General features: G+C 33.2%; 1 protein-coding gene across 1 annotated transcript in view; it reads right to left on the bottom strand.

Moving 5' to 3' along the window:
- Positions 1 to 5,544: 5,544 nt before the first annotated feature.
- The window catches only part of MMADHC (methylmalonic aciduria (cobalamin deficiency) cblD type, with homocystinuria), a 15,337-nt gene continuing 7,200 nt past the window's right edge, over positions 5,545 to 13,681 (bottom strand). Inside the window, exons 5-8 of the mRNA XM_004674665.1 lie at positions 10,754 to 10,859; positions 9,521 to 9,651; positions 6,940 to 7,026; positions 5,545 to 6,069 (exon numbers count right to left, since the gene is read on the bottom strand). Coding sequence (XP_004674722.1) covers positions 5,869 to 6,069; positions 6,940 to 7,026; positions 9,521 to 9,651; positions 10,754 to 10,859 — 525 coding nt within the window. The 3' untranslated portion in view covers positions 5,545 to 5,868. The remainder of the gene's footprint in view (positions 6,070 to 6,939; positions 7,027 to 9,520; positions 9,652 to 10,753; positions 10,860 to 13,681) is intronic.

Below are 13,681 nucleotides of genomic sequence, written 5' to 3'. Positions count from 1 at the left end.
TATCTTTTCTATTCTGTTGATTACCTTGTCCTTCATGTCTTTGGAAGATTTAAAAGTTCTTAAGTTTAATAACAATTCTTTCCTTTTTGTATGGTTAGTTTAATAACAATTTCCAATTTCTCCTTGTTGGGGCCTGTTTTTTTTTTTTTTTTTTTTTTTTGGTGTGTGTGTGTGTGTGTGTAAAATCCTTGCTTACTCTAAGGTAACAATGACCTTTTTTATTCCCTAAAAGCTTTCTGTAATATTTCACATTTAGTTTGCAATCCATTTGGTAGTGATTTTTGTACACGGTGGAAAAGCAAAAACACATTCTTTTCTTATGAATATCCAATTGACCCAGAAGCATATGTTAAAAAGCTCAACCTAAAGGTATGGTTGCTACCTTTATTGTAAGTAAAATGACACTTTCGTGCAGGCCTGTTGTTTAGCCTGTTTTTTTTCACTGGTCAGTAGCCTTTCCTTGTGTCAACACCAACACAACATAACTCTAACAACATAATTTTAAGGGTCATAATTTCCCATATGACTAGAAGTGAAATGTTCAAAACCTGAACTTGAATCATCTGAATCAAGTTATAGCTTATTATATATATTCAATTGACACAAAGTGGGAAGAGCAAAGAAAACCTGTGAAAAACTTTGAAATATCCTGGCTAGTAATGGGAAAACAAGAATGAAGGTAATTACTGTACATTTAGTGCTATGTTTAAGTTTAGTACTATACTGGATTGCTAATTTCTAGGTATTTACCTAGGTTCTAGGTATGAGAAAAACAATTTAAGACACACACACACACAAACCCCAAAATAATTTTGTACAAGTATATAATCAAAGTACAAAACTCTGTGATGTAAGCCAAGTGCTATACAAATAAAAAGATTAGTGAATGATGGCATTGTAATGAAAAGCTTCGTATAGGAAGTGGGACTTCAAAAAACGCTTGCCCTGATTTGAGCTCAAATATGTTATTTTGTGCAGAACACTAAATCCTTCATTTAGTTCCTTAATATATTAACTCCAGTATCAAATCCTACTCTAATTTCCTTAAATTCATCTTTAATCTACTACAGAGTCTTGTATTGACTGTAGTAACATTGCACTGAACACTGTTCAGGTGCATCCCTAAAATGTGTATATGCTACATTAAGTCCAGTTCTGTCACCACATCGTATTTTCTGTCCCAATTTACCTACCCCCTTTCCTTCTGGTAACTACTAATCTGTTTTACAGATCAAGTTTTTATTTTATTTAGCTAATTCGTTTCTCTATGTACCATGAGTGAGGTCACAGTTTGTCTTTTTTTTTTTCTTCTAAGATTTATTTATTTATTTATTTAGAGAACTGGGATACAGGACAGAGATGCAGGGGTGGTAAGAGGATTAATCATAATCAGAGTGGGGAGCAGAACAGGCAGATCAACGAAATACACTGCTGAGGGGAGCAGTGGGCGAGACAGAAGAGGTCTGCTGTGCCATGTGGTTCACCTCCAGGGTTGGGGTTCGAACTCACAGTGAAGCAGCTGGGGCTAGCTTGCAGTGCTGCGTCCTAACCCGTGCTGCCAGGGAGGGCCCAAATTGATGATTTTTTTTTTTAAATAATATTTATTTTAGAAGTTTATTTTGTATCATTTTGTGCTTTTTTCCATCTCAGTAGCAATCCCCATGGGCTTCCTATCACCAAATCACTCGTGTGCCATCACCATAGTCTAGTGCACTACCCTCCCCCCGTTTTTGATTCCACTCCCCACTCTACCCCCATAAAATGTCTCTGGTATACAGTTGTTTAATATTATTTTCTCCCCTAGTTCTTTATAGCCCTGGTATGAGTATTTTTCCTTTTCTTTCTGGCTTTTTTCACTAAGCAGTATCTTTTCCACCTCTACCCATGTTGCTGCAAAAGGCATGTCGAACTGATGATTTTAACTTCTGAGATGTGGGAAATCTAGAAGAAAATACTGATGCTTAAACCTCATCAGATCAATGGAGTTAATCTATTGATTTGGGGGAGAGGAGGATATCATGAGGATTTTAAAATATCCTCTCAGGATGTTTAAATATATAACTAAGGTCAAGTCAAGCAATGCCCATCTTTAGTGCTTCTCAATTGGGGGATAGGATTGTCAGATGATATACAGGACATCTGTTCAAATTTTTCTTCACATAATTTTTTGCAGGGGAAACTGGCAGTGCTTGGAGACATTCTGTCACGAGCAAAGGCTACTTATTGACATGTAGAGAGAGCAGAGGCCAAGGGTGTTGCTAAATACTTTACAATGCAAAGGACAGATCCTACAGAGAATTATCTGGTTTAGAGTGCTTTGGAGCAAGAGAACCAATCACAAGAGGAATAGAGTTAGGACAAAACCAGAATTCAAATGTAAAGATTATATTGTTAAAAGAGAAACACAAGAATGAAGGTTTCAAACTTAAAGACAGAGAACTGTCTGAAATTTATAGCTCTTGTGTAAGTGAATTTTTAGAAGTTTCAGTAATTTTTAAAGATATTTTCATGAATTCTTGTTTATCTATGAATTATGTTATCAGTTAACCTGAAAAGTTCTTTCAGCTTAATTTTCTGTAACTTTTTGATGTTTTTAATAACTTAGTAAACTTATGATCATGAAAAGCCAATAAATCATGTGTGTATAAATGCCTACATTTACATAGACATTTAAATATATATAAATACACACACAGACAGACACAAATACACATTTGAATCAGTTAAATTCCTGTGCTGGGTCTTAACACTAGTTGTGTGACCTGCTGCTGTATGCTTCTGGATGCTCCCATTTTGTCTTTTTAAGAGGGATGTGGGTCATATGATCTGAAAGCTCCTCTCTCAACATTTAGCTTCTATATTAAAATTCCTAAGTTCTTCTCAAAATAGTAATTTTATTAATAAAGATGTATTTTTCAGTAACAGGTCTAATATCCATTTCAACAGCTTAGCCTTACTTGAAAAAGGTAACAAATTTATGTTTTAGATGGGCAATTTTATAAATTCTTCACATAGTCTCGGTTAAGTGAGTATGATGCAAATATTACTTACCATGACATTTCAGGGAAAAAAAAATGGCAGCTATCTATCACTTTTCATATTGTTTCTGGAAATTCTCTTAGAAAATAAGATGAGGGCCTTCCTTGGTGGTGCAGAGGGTTGGAGTGCTGCACCATGAAGCTAAGCCAAGCCATGGCTGCTTCAGTGCAAGTTCAATCCCTGCCCTGGAGGTGACCCACATGGCGCAGCAGACTTCTCTGTCTCACCCGCTGCAGTGTACTTTGTCAGTCTGCCTGTTCTGCTCCTCTCTCTGTTTCTGGTGAATCCTCTCATTGCCCCTGAACCTCTGGACTGTACCCAATTTCTGCATGCACAAATAAATAAAATCTTAAAAAAAAAAAAGTAAACAACCCCATCAAAAAATAGGCAGAAGAGCTAAAAAGACACTTCTTCAATGAGGAAATGCAGATGGCCAACAAGCATATGAAAAAATGTTCAACATAACTTGTAATAAGGGAAATGCAAATTAAAAACCACAATGAGATACCACCTCACACCAGTGAGAATGGCACATCTTAAAACAAACAGTAACAACAAATGTTGGCGAGGATGTGGAGAAAAAGGAACTCTCCTGCACTGCTGGTGGAAATGTAAAGTAGTACAACCACTATAGAAAACTGGAGTTTTCTCAAACTGCTAAACATGGAGCTTCCATATGACTCAGCAATCCCACTCCTAGGTATCTACCCAAAATACATAAAAACACTGATTCAAAAAGACACCTACACCACCATGTTTATTGCTGCTTTATTTACAATTGGAAAGACATGGAAACAACCCAATGTCCAAAAGTAGATGACCGGATTAAAAAGATATGGTACATATACACAATGGAATATTACCCAGCAACCAAAATAAATAAATAAATAAACAAACACATGCCTTTTGCAGCAACATGGATGGAGCTGGAAAAGATCATGCTTAGTGAAATAAGCCAGAAAGAAAAGGAAAAATACTTGATGGTTTCACTCATATCAGGAGTATAATGGACCAGGTGAGAAAATAATAATAATGAACAGCTATATACCAGAGACATTTTATGGGGTGGAGTGGGAATTGGGATCAAAAAACACCAGGGGGAGGGTAGTGCACTGGACTATGGTGATGGCACATGGGTGATTTTGTGATGGGACGCCCACGGGGATTACAACTGAGATTGAAAAAGGCACAAAATTATGTAAAAATAAACTACTTTATTTAAAAAAAAAAAAGATGGAATAATAAGCCCCAGTACCACACTCCCTAGAATACAGTACCTATCCATAACCACCCTATAGAAAGTATCTGCCTCAGTAAGCAATATGTTGTAGGAGCTGTCTTTTGCATTGTGGTATATTTAACATCATCACCTATTAGATGACTATAGAACCCCACCACTTCCCAAGTTGTGATAATCAAAAATACCTCCAGATGTTGCCAAATTTCCTGAGGGGCAAAAGTGACCCATTTCAGAATCACTCCAATGGTTAAAACAATGCAAACCAAAATCTGTAATTATAGACAACAAGAGTTAAATCTCAAATAATGAAGCCAGATACAAAAGTGAACATATTATATAGTTCTATTGATATAAAGCATCAAAAGAATTTATAGAACCAATTAATGCTGTTAGAAATCAGCATCATGATTACCCTTGGAAAGGGGAGAAAGAGGGAGGAAGTGCCTGGAAGGGAGTAAGGAGAGCTTCTGAGGTATGAGTTTTGATCTGGGTGCTGGTTCCATACATGAAAATTTATTGTGTTTTACAATGTGTGTTCTTTTATGCACACATGCACACACACACACCCCTCAATAAATTTTTTCAAAATGCTATGGAATCACTATTTTAACTTTTCATAGTGAAAATTTTAAGTCTTAGCTCTTTGAATCATAAGTCACATTTATTATCAAGCTGTATACTAAGGAAAGAGTTTTAAGTCAACCTGTGAACCTAATGAAAATTATCATCTTTATATATTCTTTATAAAAACTGGCATTTAACTTAAAAATACAAGAAAGCATCCATTTTAATTAATTCATTTGGTAGCAGCAGATTCTTTCTGTTTTACACAAGCCTCACAAATGAAAGATTTTTTTTTAGTTAAAAATGCTGCAAAACTAAGCTGTCATCGGAGGCATTTCTGTAAAGTATCAATTTACTAAAATAGGAGAAGCACTAAAGCATGGTTTTGCCTGAAAATAAGTGACATTTATCTTTTAACTCAGGAGTTATGAATTACATTTTTAGTATGAATGAGATTCATACATTTTCACACGCAGAGATATGGTATTTTAGTTTTTTTTTCCTGCACATTATTTCAAAATAATATTCAAACTGTTACAGATCACTTAACAGATAAAGAAAAAGAAAATCAGAAAAAGTCAAACTACATTGTATCTAGAATTATTAATTACATTTATTAAAGCATTTTAAAAAGATTAATATTGTATCTGCTTAAAAATTTTAAGAATTATATTTTAAAAATACTGCAATGAAAAAACACATATCATCATGACCAAATGTGATTTATTTTTGGGGAACTTAAAACTAAGTTTTTTCCATAAAAGGGGAAAAATAACAGTATGAGATCAAACCCTGGTTACATGTTGATTACTTTTTTCTGTACAATATATATTGGTTCAATGCATATTTGACAGTAACATAAATGACCATTTGAGATTTAAAAATCACTAACCACTTACCAATGTTGTAAATTTGTAAATGTTGAAATAAATATCTAGAAATAATTTTAAAAATTGAAGTCTTTGACAAATGTTTATAGATCAACCCAGATGTTATGTACAAATAGTACAGCAAATAAATTGACATTACTGTGAGTTTCCACTTAATTTCTTCATAATATGGCTGTCTGGTGTTGCATTAGTGAAGATACTTCCTACAAACACATGGGTACCCCAGAGACTATGACGAATCACTTTACAGCAGCCAAGATCATCAACAAAGAATCCTAAATGTCGGTAGCGTTCATCTGTTTCAAAAAGAGTGTTGTTTGTATATGGTCCAAAAAACTGGAGGAAATAAAAGTTGAAGTCATATTTTTTATCAGCAAGAAAGAGTAATATTTCTTATGCCAACTGAACACAAAAAGTAAAAAAGGTCACATGAAAACCTAAGTTGCCTAATACTACCACTTCCTTTCCCCTTAATACTGATGTATTCCGGAAATGCAAAATGAGTAATGTGGCAAATTTCATGTTCTCTAAAATCAAAAGTATAACATTGCATGACCATTAAGGATGTGATAAACTTTAGATAAAAATCTATGGTACACCTTCATGATTTTTAAGATAAGAAAACTAAAACCAGAGTGCATGTTTTATTTCTAGTTTATGCTGTATTTTATTTGACTGTAAGGAAGAAACACAATATATTCATATTTTAAGATTAAAGAAATTTTATTACTGTTTATAAAGATATACTCAGAATTTTAAAAACAATTACCCAAGTGGTTTAGCTAATTTTTCAAAGTAAAACCTTGTAAATTCCAGTTATTTTTTTCTAGACATATTTTTGCCATTATATTTTCTTAATTCTAAAAGTAATTGTTTCTTCTTTAAGTAAATTATTGATTGCTAAATGTCAACTACTAGTAAATTAACCAATTCAATATAAATAAACAATATCTATTGGGAGGGTGAAAATCATTAATTGTACTAAATAAAAACAATTTTAAAATATGAAGAAACTTAACTGAACAATAGAGGTCCCTTAAAGTGTGACTGCAACTGTGTTACATCTTTGCATAAAATTCTGAGATTTTTAAAAGTCTTAAATGATCTATTTTTACTAAAGTTATAATAATAGACATTTGGTAATTAAAAGACACTTCTTACTCCAAATCATATAATATGGCTTTCATAATATATTTAATTACTCACTGCTAAACCAGATGATGGGTCAATAAAGTCAGCCCAATAGCCTTCTGCTCGAAGAGCATAGCAGATTTCCTTAGCACCACTGATGAACTGCATAGAAAAAATACAAATAATATGTTCAACATAGTATCACTACAGATTTTATTTACATGAAATATCTTTCACTTTAGATAAAGAACTCAATTAAGATTAATAAAAGACTAATAGTAGTGATAAATTAGACTGTAAATCCCTAAGGTTATTTTTAACAGTCCAAAAGATTAATGGTTCCTATAATACTTTCATTTCTTTCAAAAAGTCTAAATTGCATATTTTTTTCCTTGTAAATTATTTCCAATTTTAGGGACTGTTTTCAATCATTTCTGCGCTATTAACTCTGAAATTTGCCATACAGTGTAAATGATAGCTGTTACTTGTATCATTATGGAGTTCTTAGAAATCAAGTAACAAAGGAAAAACAAAATGCTGATGAACAGACTTGAGCACATCATTATCTTGAATGATAGTTGTTTAAAAATGCATTCTTGTCTGTGTCCTCAAAACATATCTATATACTTGCATAGTCATGAAATACTTCTTAAAAGGCACATAAAAACAACAGGGTATATACTGGACAGGATACTTCTCACTTTATAGTGTGTGTGTGTGTTTGTGTGTGTGTATATATATATATATATAAAATATAATCATTATATACCAACTGCAAGTATAGGTTTTACCATCTAATTTCTACAATGCTTTTGTTAGCTTTATCAAGACTGCAGTGAAAAAAACAGTGCAAGTATTAGAATCACATTAGAATGTTAAAAAAATAAAGGGAAGACCATAAATGTTCAAAAACAAGTGAGCCATTTCATTTTCAGTCATTAGAGTAACAAGTATCAAACTTAAACCATTTGTTGAAAACAAAAAATTACTAAAATACATGTGGTCACAGTTTTTAGACTTTCGGCAACCATCAGACAAAATTAATCTTTAAAGAATGGCAACAAATGAGGTTTCCACATATTTGCTCCAGCTTTCCCGTATCCTGAGGATACTTTCTTGTTGCAGGGCAAAGAAGTGGAGTCCAAAGAGCAGTGTCACTAGGCTGAGTACAGGTAGAAAGCAAGAGTTCTGGAATACTGATGCAGCTGGCATTTGTGGGGTAATATATTTGAGAAGAGGGAGATGTGCAAATAGTGCTTCCAAGTAGTCTGCAGAGCAATTCACCCTGATTTCATAACAAGGGTTGAACTGTGCACATGCAAGGTGAGATTCCAACAAGAATTACAGCATAATGTCACCTGCAGTGTTGAGAGCTGAATAGTGATTTTTAGAGGTTCTACAGTGCTAGATAACACAGACTGCTGGCCCACCAGAGGAAAGGGAACTCTCAGAGCACCCCTGGAATTCAGTTGAGAAACCTCTGAAGTCCAAGGGTCATATCCTAAATAAGCGGTTAGTAAGCTGAAGACTGAGAAGCAGGTCTGGTTGACTATCTGTGTAAGTAATTTTATTGAAACACTGCCTTGTCACCTTTAGTTAACAGTATGAGGGTAAATTTGAGCAGCTGATACCATATGGCTTAACCTATTTACTTACTATCTGGCTCTTACAGAAAAAAGTTTGCTAACTCTGCTATGGAGGTATATAATTTAAGCTCATAAACTATTGAAATATGTTAAGATAATGCTGTATTTTTTAGTTATAGTCATTATCTTAATCTATTTCATTTATACACTTACAACTATTTCATTAATTTTTCACAATTCTTAAAATAAAACCATTGAATATGGTTTACAAAAGATATCAATTTCATGAACAAATTAAACTATCATCTACAAAACTATAAGGAGAGCAAACAAAGCAATTAAATGTTTGCAAAGAAAATAAGAATTCCAAACATGCAAAAAGTTTATCTTTTAAAAGGTTTGCTTATCAACAGCAAATACTGACATCTACTGGAAAAAACTAGAATAAATTTAAACCTTATGACATAAATTATCCCCTTGGCATGCAAGCTCTTGTGATTCTAAAATAATCACTAACATATAAAATAGAATGCAAAATAAGAGTTGGGTTATTATAAAATAAAAAAATGAGATGACAAACCATGTTCCCACTTCAAAGCCCCGAAGTTGGTTATAAAAAACTCACCTATAACTATATTGGGGTTAGTATGAAAATATATTCAACTTAAAATAAAATGTGGATATATAGTATATTGTCATCATACTATATACTGTTACTGTTTACTCCCTGAAGGTTGGGATAATTTTACTTTCTAACTTGACATGATATACTTTAAAGAAAGAAAAAGAGATATGGAAGATGAATAGGTGAGAAAGAGGTGACTGCATTCCTGAAACTTCCTGAAATAGATACAAACGCAAAAATATAAGGAATGTATGAAGACTGAAACTAAGCTTTTCTAAGATACTTTAAAAAAAACTAGTATTTTTAAGAAAGCATGTCTTTTAGTACTGAAATAAATCAACAGGAAAGGAATAAAGGCTATAAACACCTCAACATTTTAAAACATTTGTTCATCTAAAACCACACTGGGTTATACAGTTAACATGTCTATAACTGAAAGAATTACCTTTTCTAGGAGCAGCTCTCTTTCATTTTCCACTTCCTCACTCCAAGCAGTCATGTCATTCTTAGTTTTTTGTGTTACTGTTAGAATCATCAGTTTGTTGGTGGCCACTTCTGGAAACAGTGATTCAAAATCTATAAAGAAATAAGAATACCAATCGCAGGGAGAAAGGAATTTGGGTTTTCAAAAAGGAAACAGTGTATGAAAAAAATCATTACTTTAGCAAAATGATTGTTAAGTTGTGATATCAAGTTAGATTTTATATATTATTATTTGAAAAGGGCAAACTGAGCTTAGTTTTGATTTAGTTCTGCTCTTGTTGGAGGAACGGAAATACTATTTCCTACAGTAAACTGAAGAGCAACTTATAGGTTATAAGTTTTGTGATTAAAAAATATTTATTACTTTTGACACTTTGTTTGGTTTCCCTATATTCCTCCTATAAGTGAGATCATCTGATATTTATATATTTTCCCCCCTCCAACTTGTATTTCACTGAGCAAATCTCTTCCAATCCATCCATGTTGCTGTGAATAGCATGAGTCATCTTTTTAGATTGCTGAGTAGTACTCAATTGTATAGACATTATTGGATGTTTCACTTATATGAGAGAAATAGGGAAACTGAACAAAGTATCAAAAAAGTTGACAAAACTTGTAGGCAAACTCAGTGAAGGACACAGTAGGGGGGAGGAACTGAGCCAGGTTAAGACAGGGGAAGGAAGGACATAAGGAACTATGGTGAAGGGTCATGGATGATGTGGTTGTGGGAGATTTATGGGGACTACACCTGAAGGGAGAAGTCAAATACTGTACAAAAATGAACAATGATGTAATTTAAAAAATTATTGCATAAAAGCATATTATTAAGATTTTTCTCAGTATTATGAGCTAATGCTCATGAAATTATAACTGTAGCAATCTCCCAGAAGTAGAATGCCTTAAATTTTAGGAATAAAATTACCAAAAATTCTTTTGTTTCTATCTATGGCAGCTTTAAGTCAGAAATCAGGGAACGTTTGAAAGTCTTTTTTATCTTTTTTATTTTTATTTAATTTCTTTTCTTTTTAATTTTTAAATGATTAAATGATTATCTTTTAATCATTTCCAGCCAGACATGTTAAAATATCAAGCTACAGAGCATTACAATTCCTAAGGAGTATATTATCCAGCACATTAAAACACTATTGATACCATCTAATACTCATCAGTGTAAAATGTTTAAAGTACAACCTACCTTTTCGTAGCAATTCTGGACAAGCTTGGATTGCACACTCTACTTTGGCACTTTCAAAATAAGTTTCTGCACTGTTGATTTCTTGTTCAATAGGTGCATCATTATTCTAGGGGGAATAAGAAATATAAGTAAACAAAATCTGGAGTGCAAATAAAATAACTTGCCTGTTAGAAACTAGTCTTCTGCACAAAATGTTTATTACAATACTAATCTAACTGGTGCTATGGTAAGAGTGTTTTCTTATATATTCAAATTATGATGAATAGAAGATTTTAAAATTAAGAAAAATTTTGGTAAAACAAAACATGGATGTAGACATATAGATATTGTAAGATTTCCTATGAACAGAAGTTGTCTGAGAAACTAAAATGCCAAACTATGTTTTACTGTGTCATCTCTTTTAATATTTTTGATAATCTCTAAGTAGTCTTTCCTTTGTTCTGTAATCTGGAAAATGGGGATATTAACACTAAGTTACAAAAATAACATGATTTAACATACAGCTTCTTAGACAAAAAGAGCTTCGAACTTTTATTCAAATGAAATTTACTGGATACCTACTGTACATCTGCTATTAGACAAAAGTAGCCAATATAATGATAAATCAGATGTATAGTTATTTCAGAACTAAAGTAAGAAAAACAGCATAAATAAATACAATTCAATACGAAAAATTCTATAGCTATGAAGAACAGTTTTTGCCACTAGAGATTGGGAAGAAACTAGCTTTTCTGGGAGAAGTCAGGAAAAGGTTGATCTCATATTTGAGTTACCTATTAATTAATATGTATGTCTGATAGGTAAAGAAAGGTGGAATACAGATTAGGAAATCAGGAGGAAAAACAGCCCATCAAGAGATAATAATAGTGGAAAGGTATGTAATAATAGTGGAAAGAATGATGCAATTAAAAAACAAACAAAAAACAAAGAAAAACCAAAATATGCTATGTAGAGTGCAAGTAAGAAGTACTGAGAAGCAAGTTGGGAAATTGTGGGAAGCTATTTATGTCACTAAGAAATTTTTACTTTAGTCTATAAGTAGTGAGGAATGATAAGATCCAATATTAAACATAGTAAGTAGGATTACCGCAGCAGCATGGTAATGAAGAGGAGCAGTATTTATAGATCACTAACTCTACTTCAGTACTCTATATGCAATTTTATGGAATAGTGGTTTTGATCATCCCCATTTTATATTTTATATATTTCTTATGTAAAGAAATAAAGGTTCAGAAAGGTTAAGGAACTATCTCAAGAGCACAAAATTAAGTAAACTGTAGAGCTAAATACTGGATTCAGATTTATCCTATTTTCACATTCTAATACCTCTAAGAATCCATGTTCGAGAAGGTGGCCTTGAACTATTATACTATTTGTAACAACTGAAAAGACACAAATAATTTAAGAGTAACTTAACAGAAGGAAGTAATGTCATTTTGTCACTAATTATGGGGGTATGATGGAGAGAGAAGGCTAGGACTATAATTTTTATCTTGGGACATTGTGAGGGTAGTTAGGTCATTTTATATTACTGATAATGTGGGAGTAAAAACAGGTTTTGAGAGAAAAAACTAATCATTATTAGATTTGTAAAGTGTTGGGTCTTGTGAGACATTCAGATAAAAACAGTAGAAAGACAGAAATACAGAACTAGAAGTATCAGAAATGGATATACTAATTTAGGAATTATCAAGATGGCCTGTCGAAGAAGTCAAGGTTTAACCGATCAGGAAATAGTACAGAGAATGAACAGAATTGCATGGGGGTATATCAAGTAATTGGTACAGAGAAGGAGCCAATATAACTGAGAAGAAATCAACTTCTTAAGATCAACTATATTAGTATAACCTTAGAAATTGCAAGGAGTTGTTGCTTTTTTTTTTTTTTTAAGATTTATTTATTTATGAATACAGAGCTGGGGTACAGACCAGTGGTGCAGGGGTGGTGAGAGATTTCACCAGAGACAGAGTGGGGAGCAGAACAGGCAGATCTACGAAGTACAGAGTGGGGAGCAGAGTGGGGAGCAGAACAGGCAGATCTACGAAGTATACTGCTGAGGGGATTAGCAGGCAGGTCAGGAGAGGTCCCTCGGCTGGGATCGAACTTGCACTGAAGCGGTTGCAGCTCACTTGCAGTGCTGCGTCCTAACCCACTGCAATACCAGGGAGAGCTGGGGTTGTTGCTTTTAATATTATGGTTTTGATAAAAAACTCATTCTAAAACTACACAGAAATGTGAAAAGGATTGTGGGTCAGGACTTTGATAGAATTTCTAAAATGTATGTAACTTTATATTTGAGTAAGCAATGATTTAAAACCAGTAAAGACTCATTGAAAGTTTTTCATTATGCAATGACAATTTTAAAAGCTCAATTTAAAAAAAAATTGAAAAACTGCTTTTTATAAAAACCTATTTATAAGCCTTCCTTTGTATTTACTGCAGCTGAAGAATAATTAGAGCTCTCCAAATTTTGTTAATTTTTAAAATGGCTACAAGAGTACAAAACAAATTATGATGTTCTGCTATATATAAATTATGATAACCATTTATAAAAGTAAAATTCAGGGAATCTAAATTGCCAATACAGATATAATTAAATTATCTATGTAGGAAATAAGTAGCTATTGGGCCCTCCCTGGTGGCCCAGCAGGTTATAGCACAGCACAAAGAAGCTTAAGCCACTTTCTTATGAGTTCGATCCCGGCCTGCCCCGGAGATGACCACATAGCTCGGAGGACCTCTCCTGACCCGCCCGCTGCTTCCCTCAGCAGTGTACTTCGTCCATCTGCCTTTTCTGCTCCCCACTCTGTCTCTGGTGAATCCTCTCACCCTACGCATCTCTGGCCTGTACCCCAGTTCTGTACGAATAAATAAATAAATCTTAAAAAAAAAAAAAAGATACCTTGGAATAACTACCTAATTAAGTAA

Source organism: Condylura cristata, unplaced genomic scaffold (genome assembly GCF_000260355.1).
Source record: "Condylura cristata isolate star-nosed mole 26May11 unplaced genomic scaffold, ConCri1.0 scaffold00002, whole genome shotgun sequence".
NCBI classification, from domain to species: domain Eukaryota; kingdom Metazoa; phylum Chordata; class Mammalia; order Eulipotyphla; family Talpidae; genus Condylura; species Condylura cristata.
This window is presented reverse-complemented; position numbering and strand designations above follow the sequence as displayed.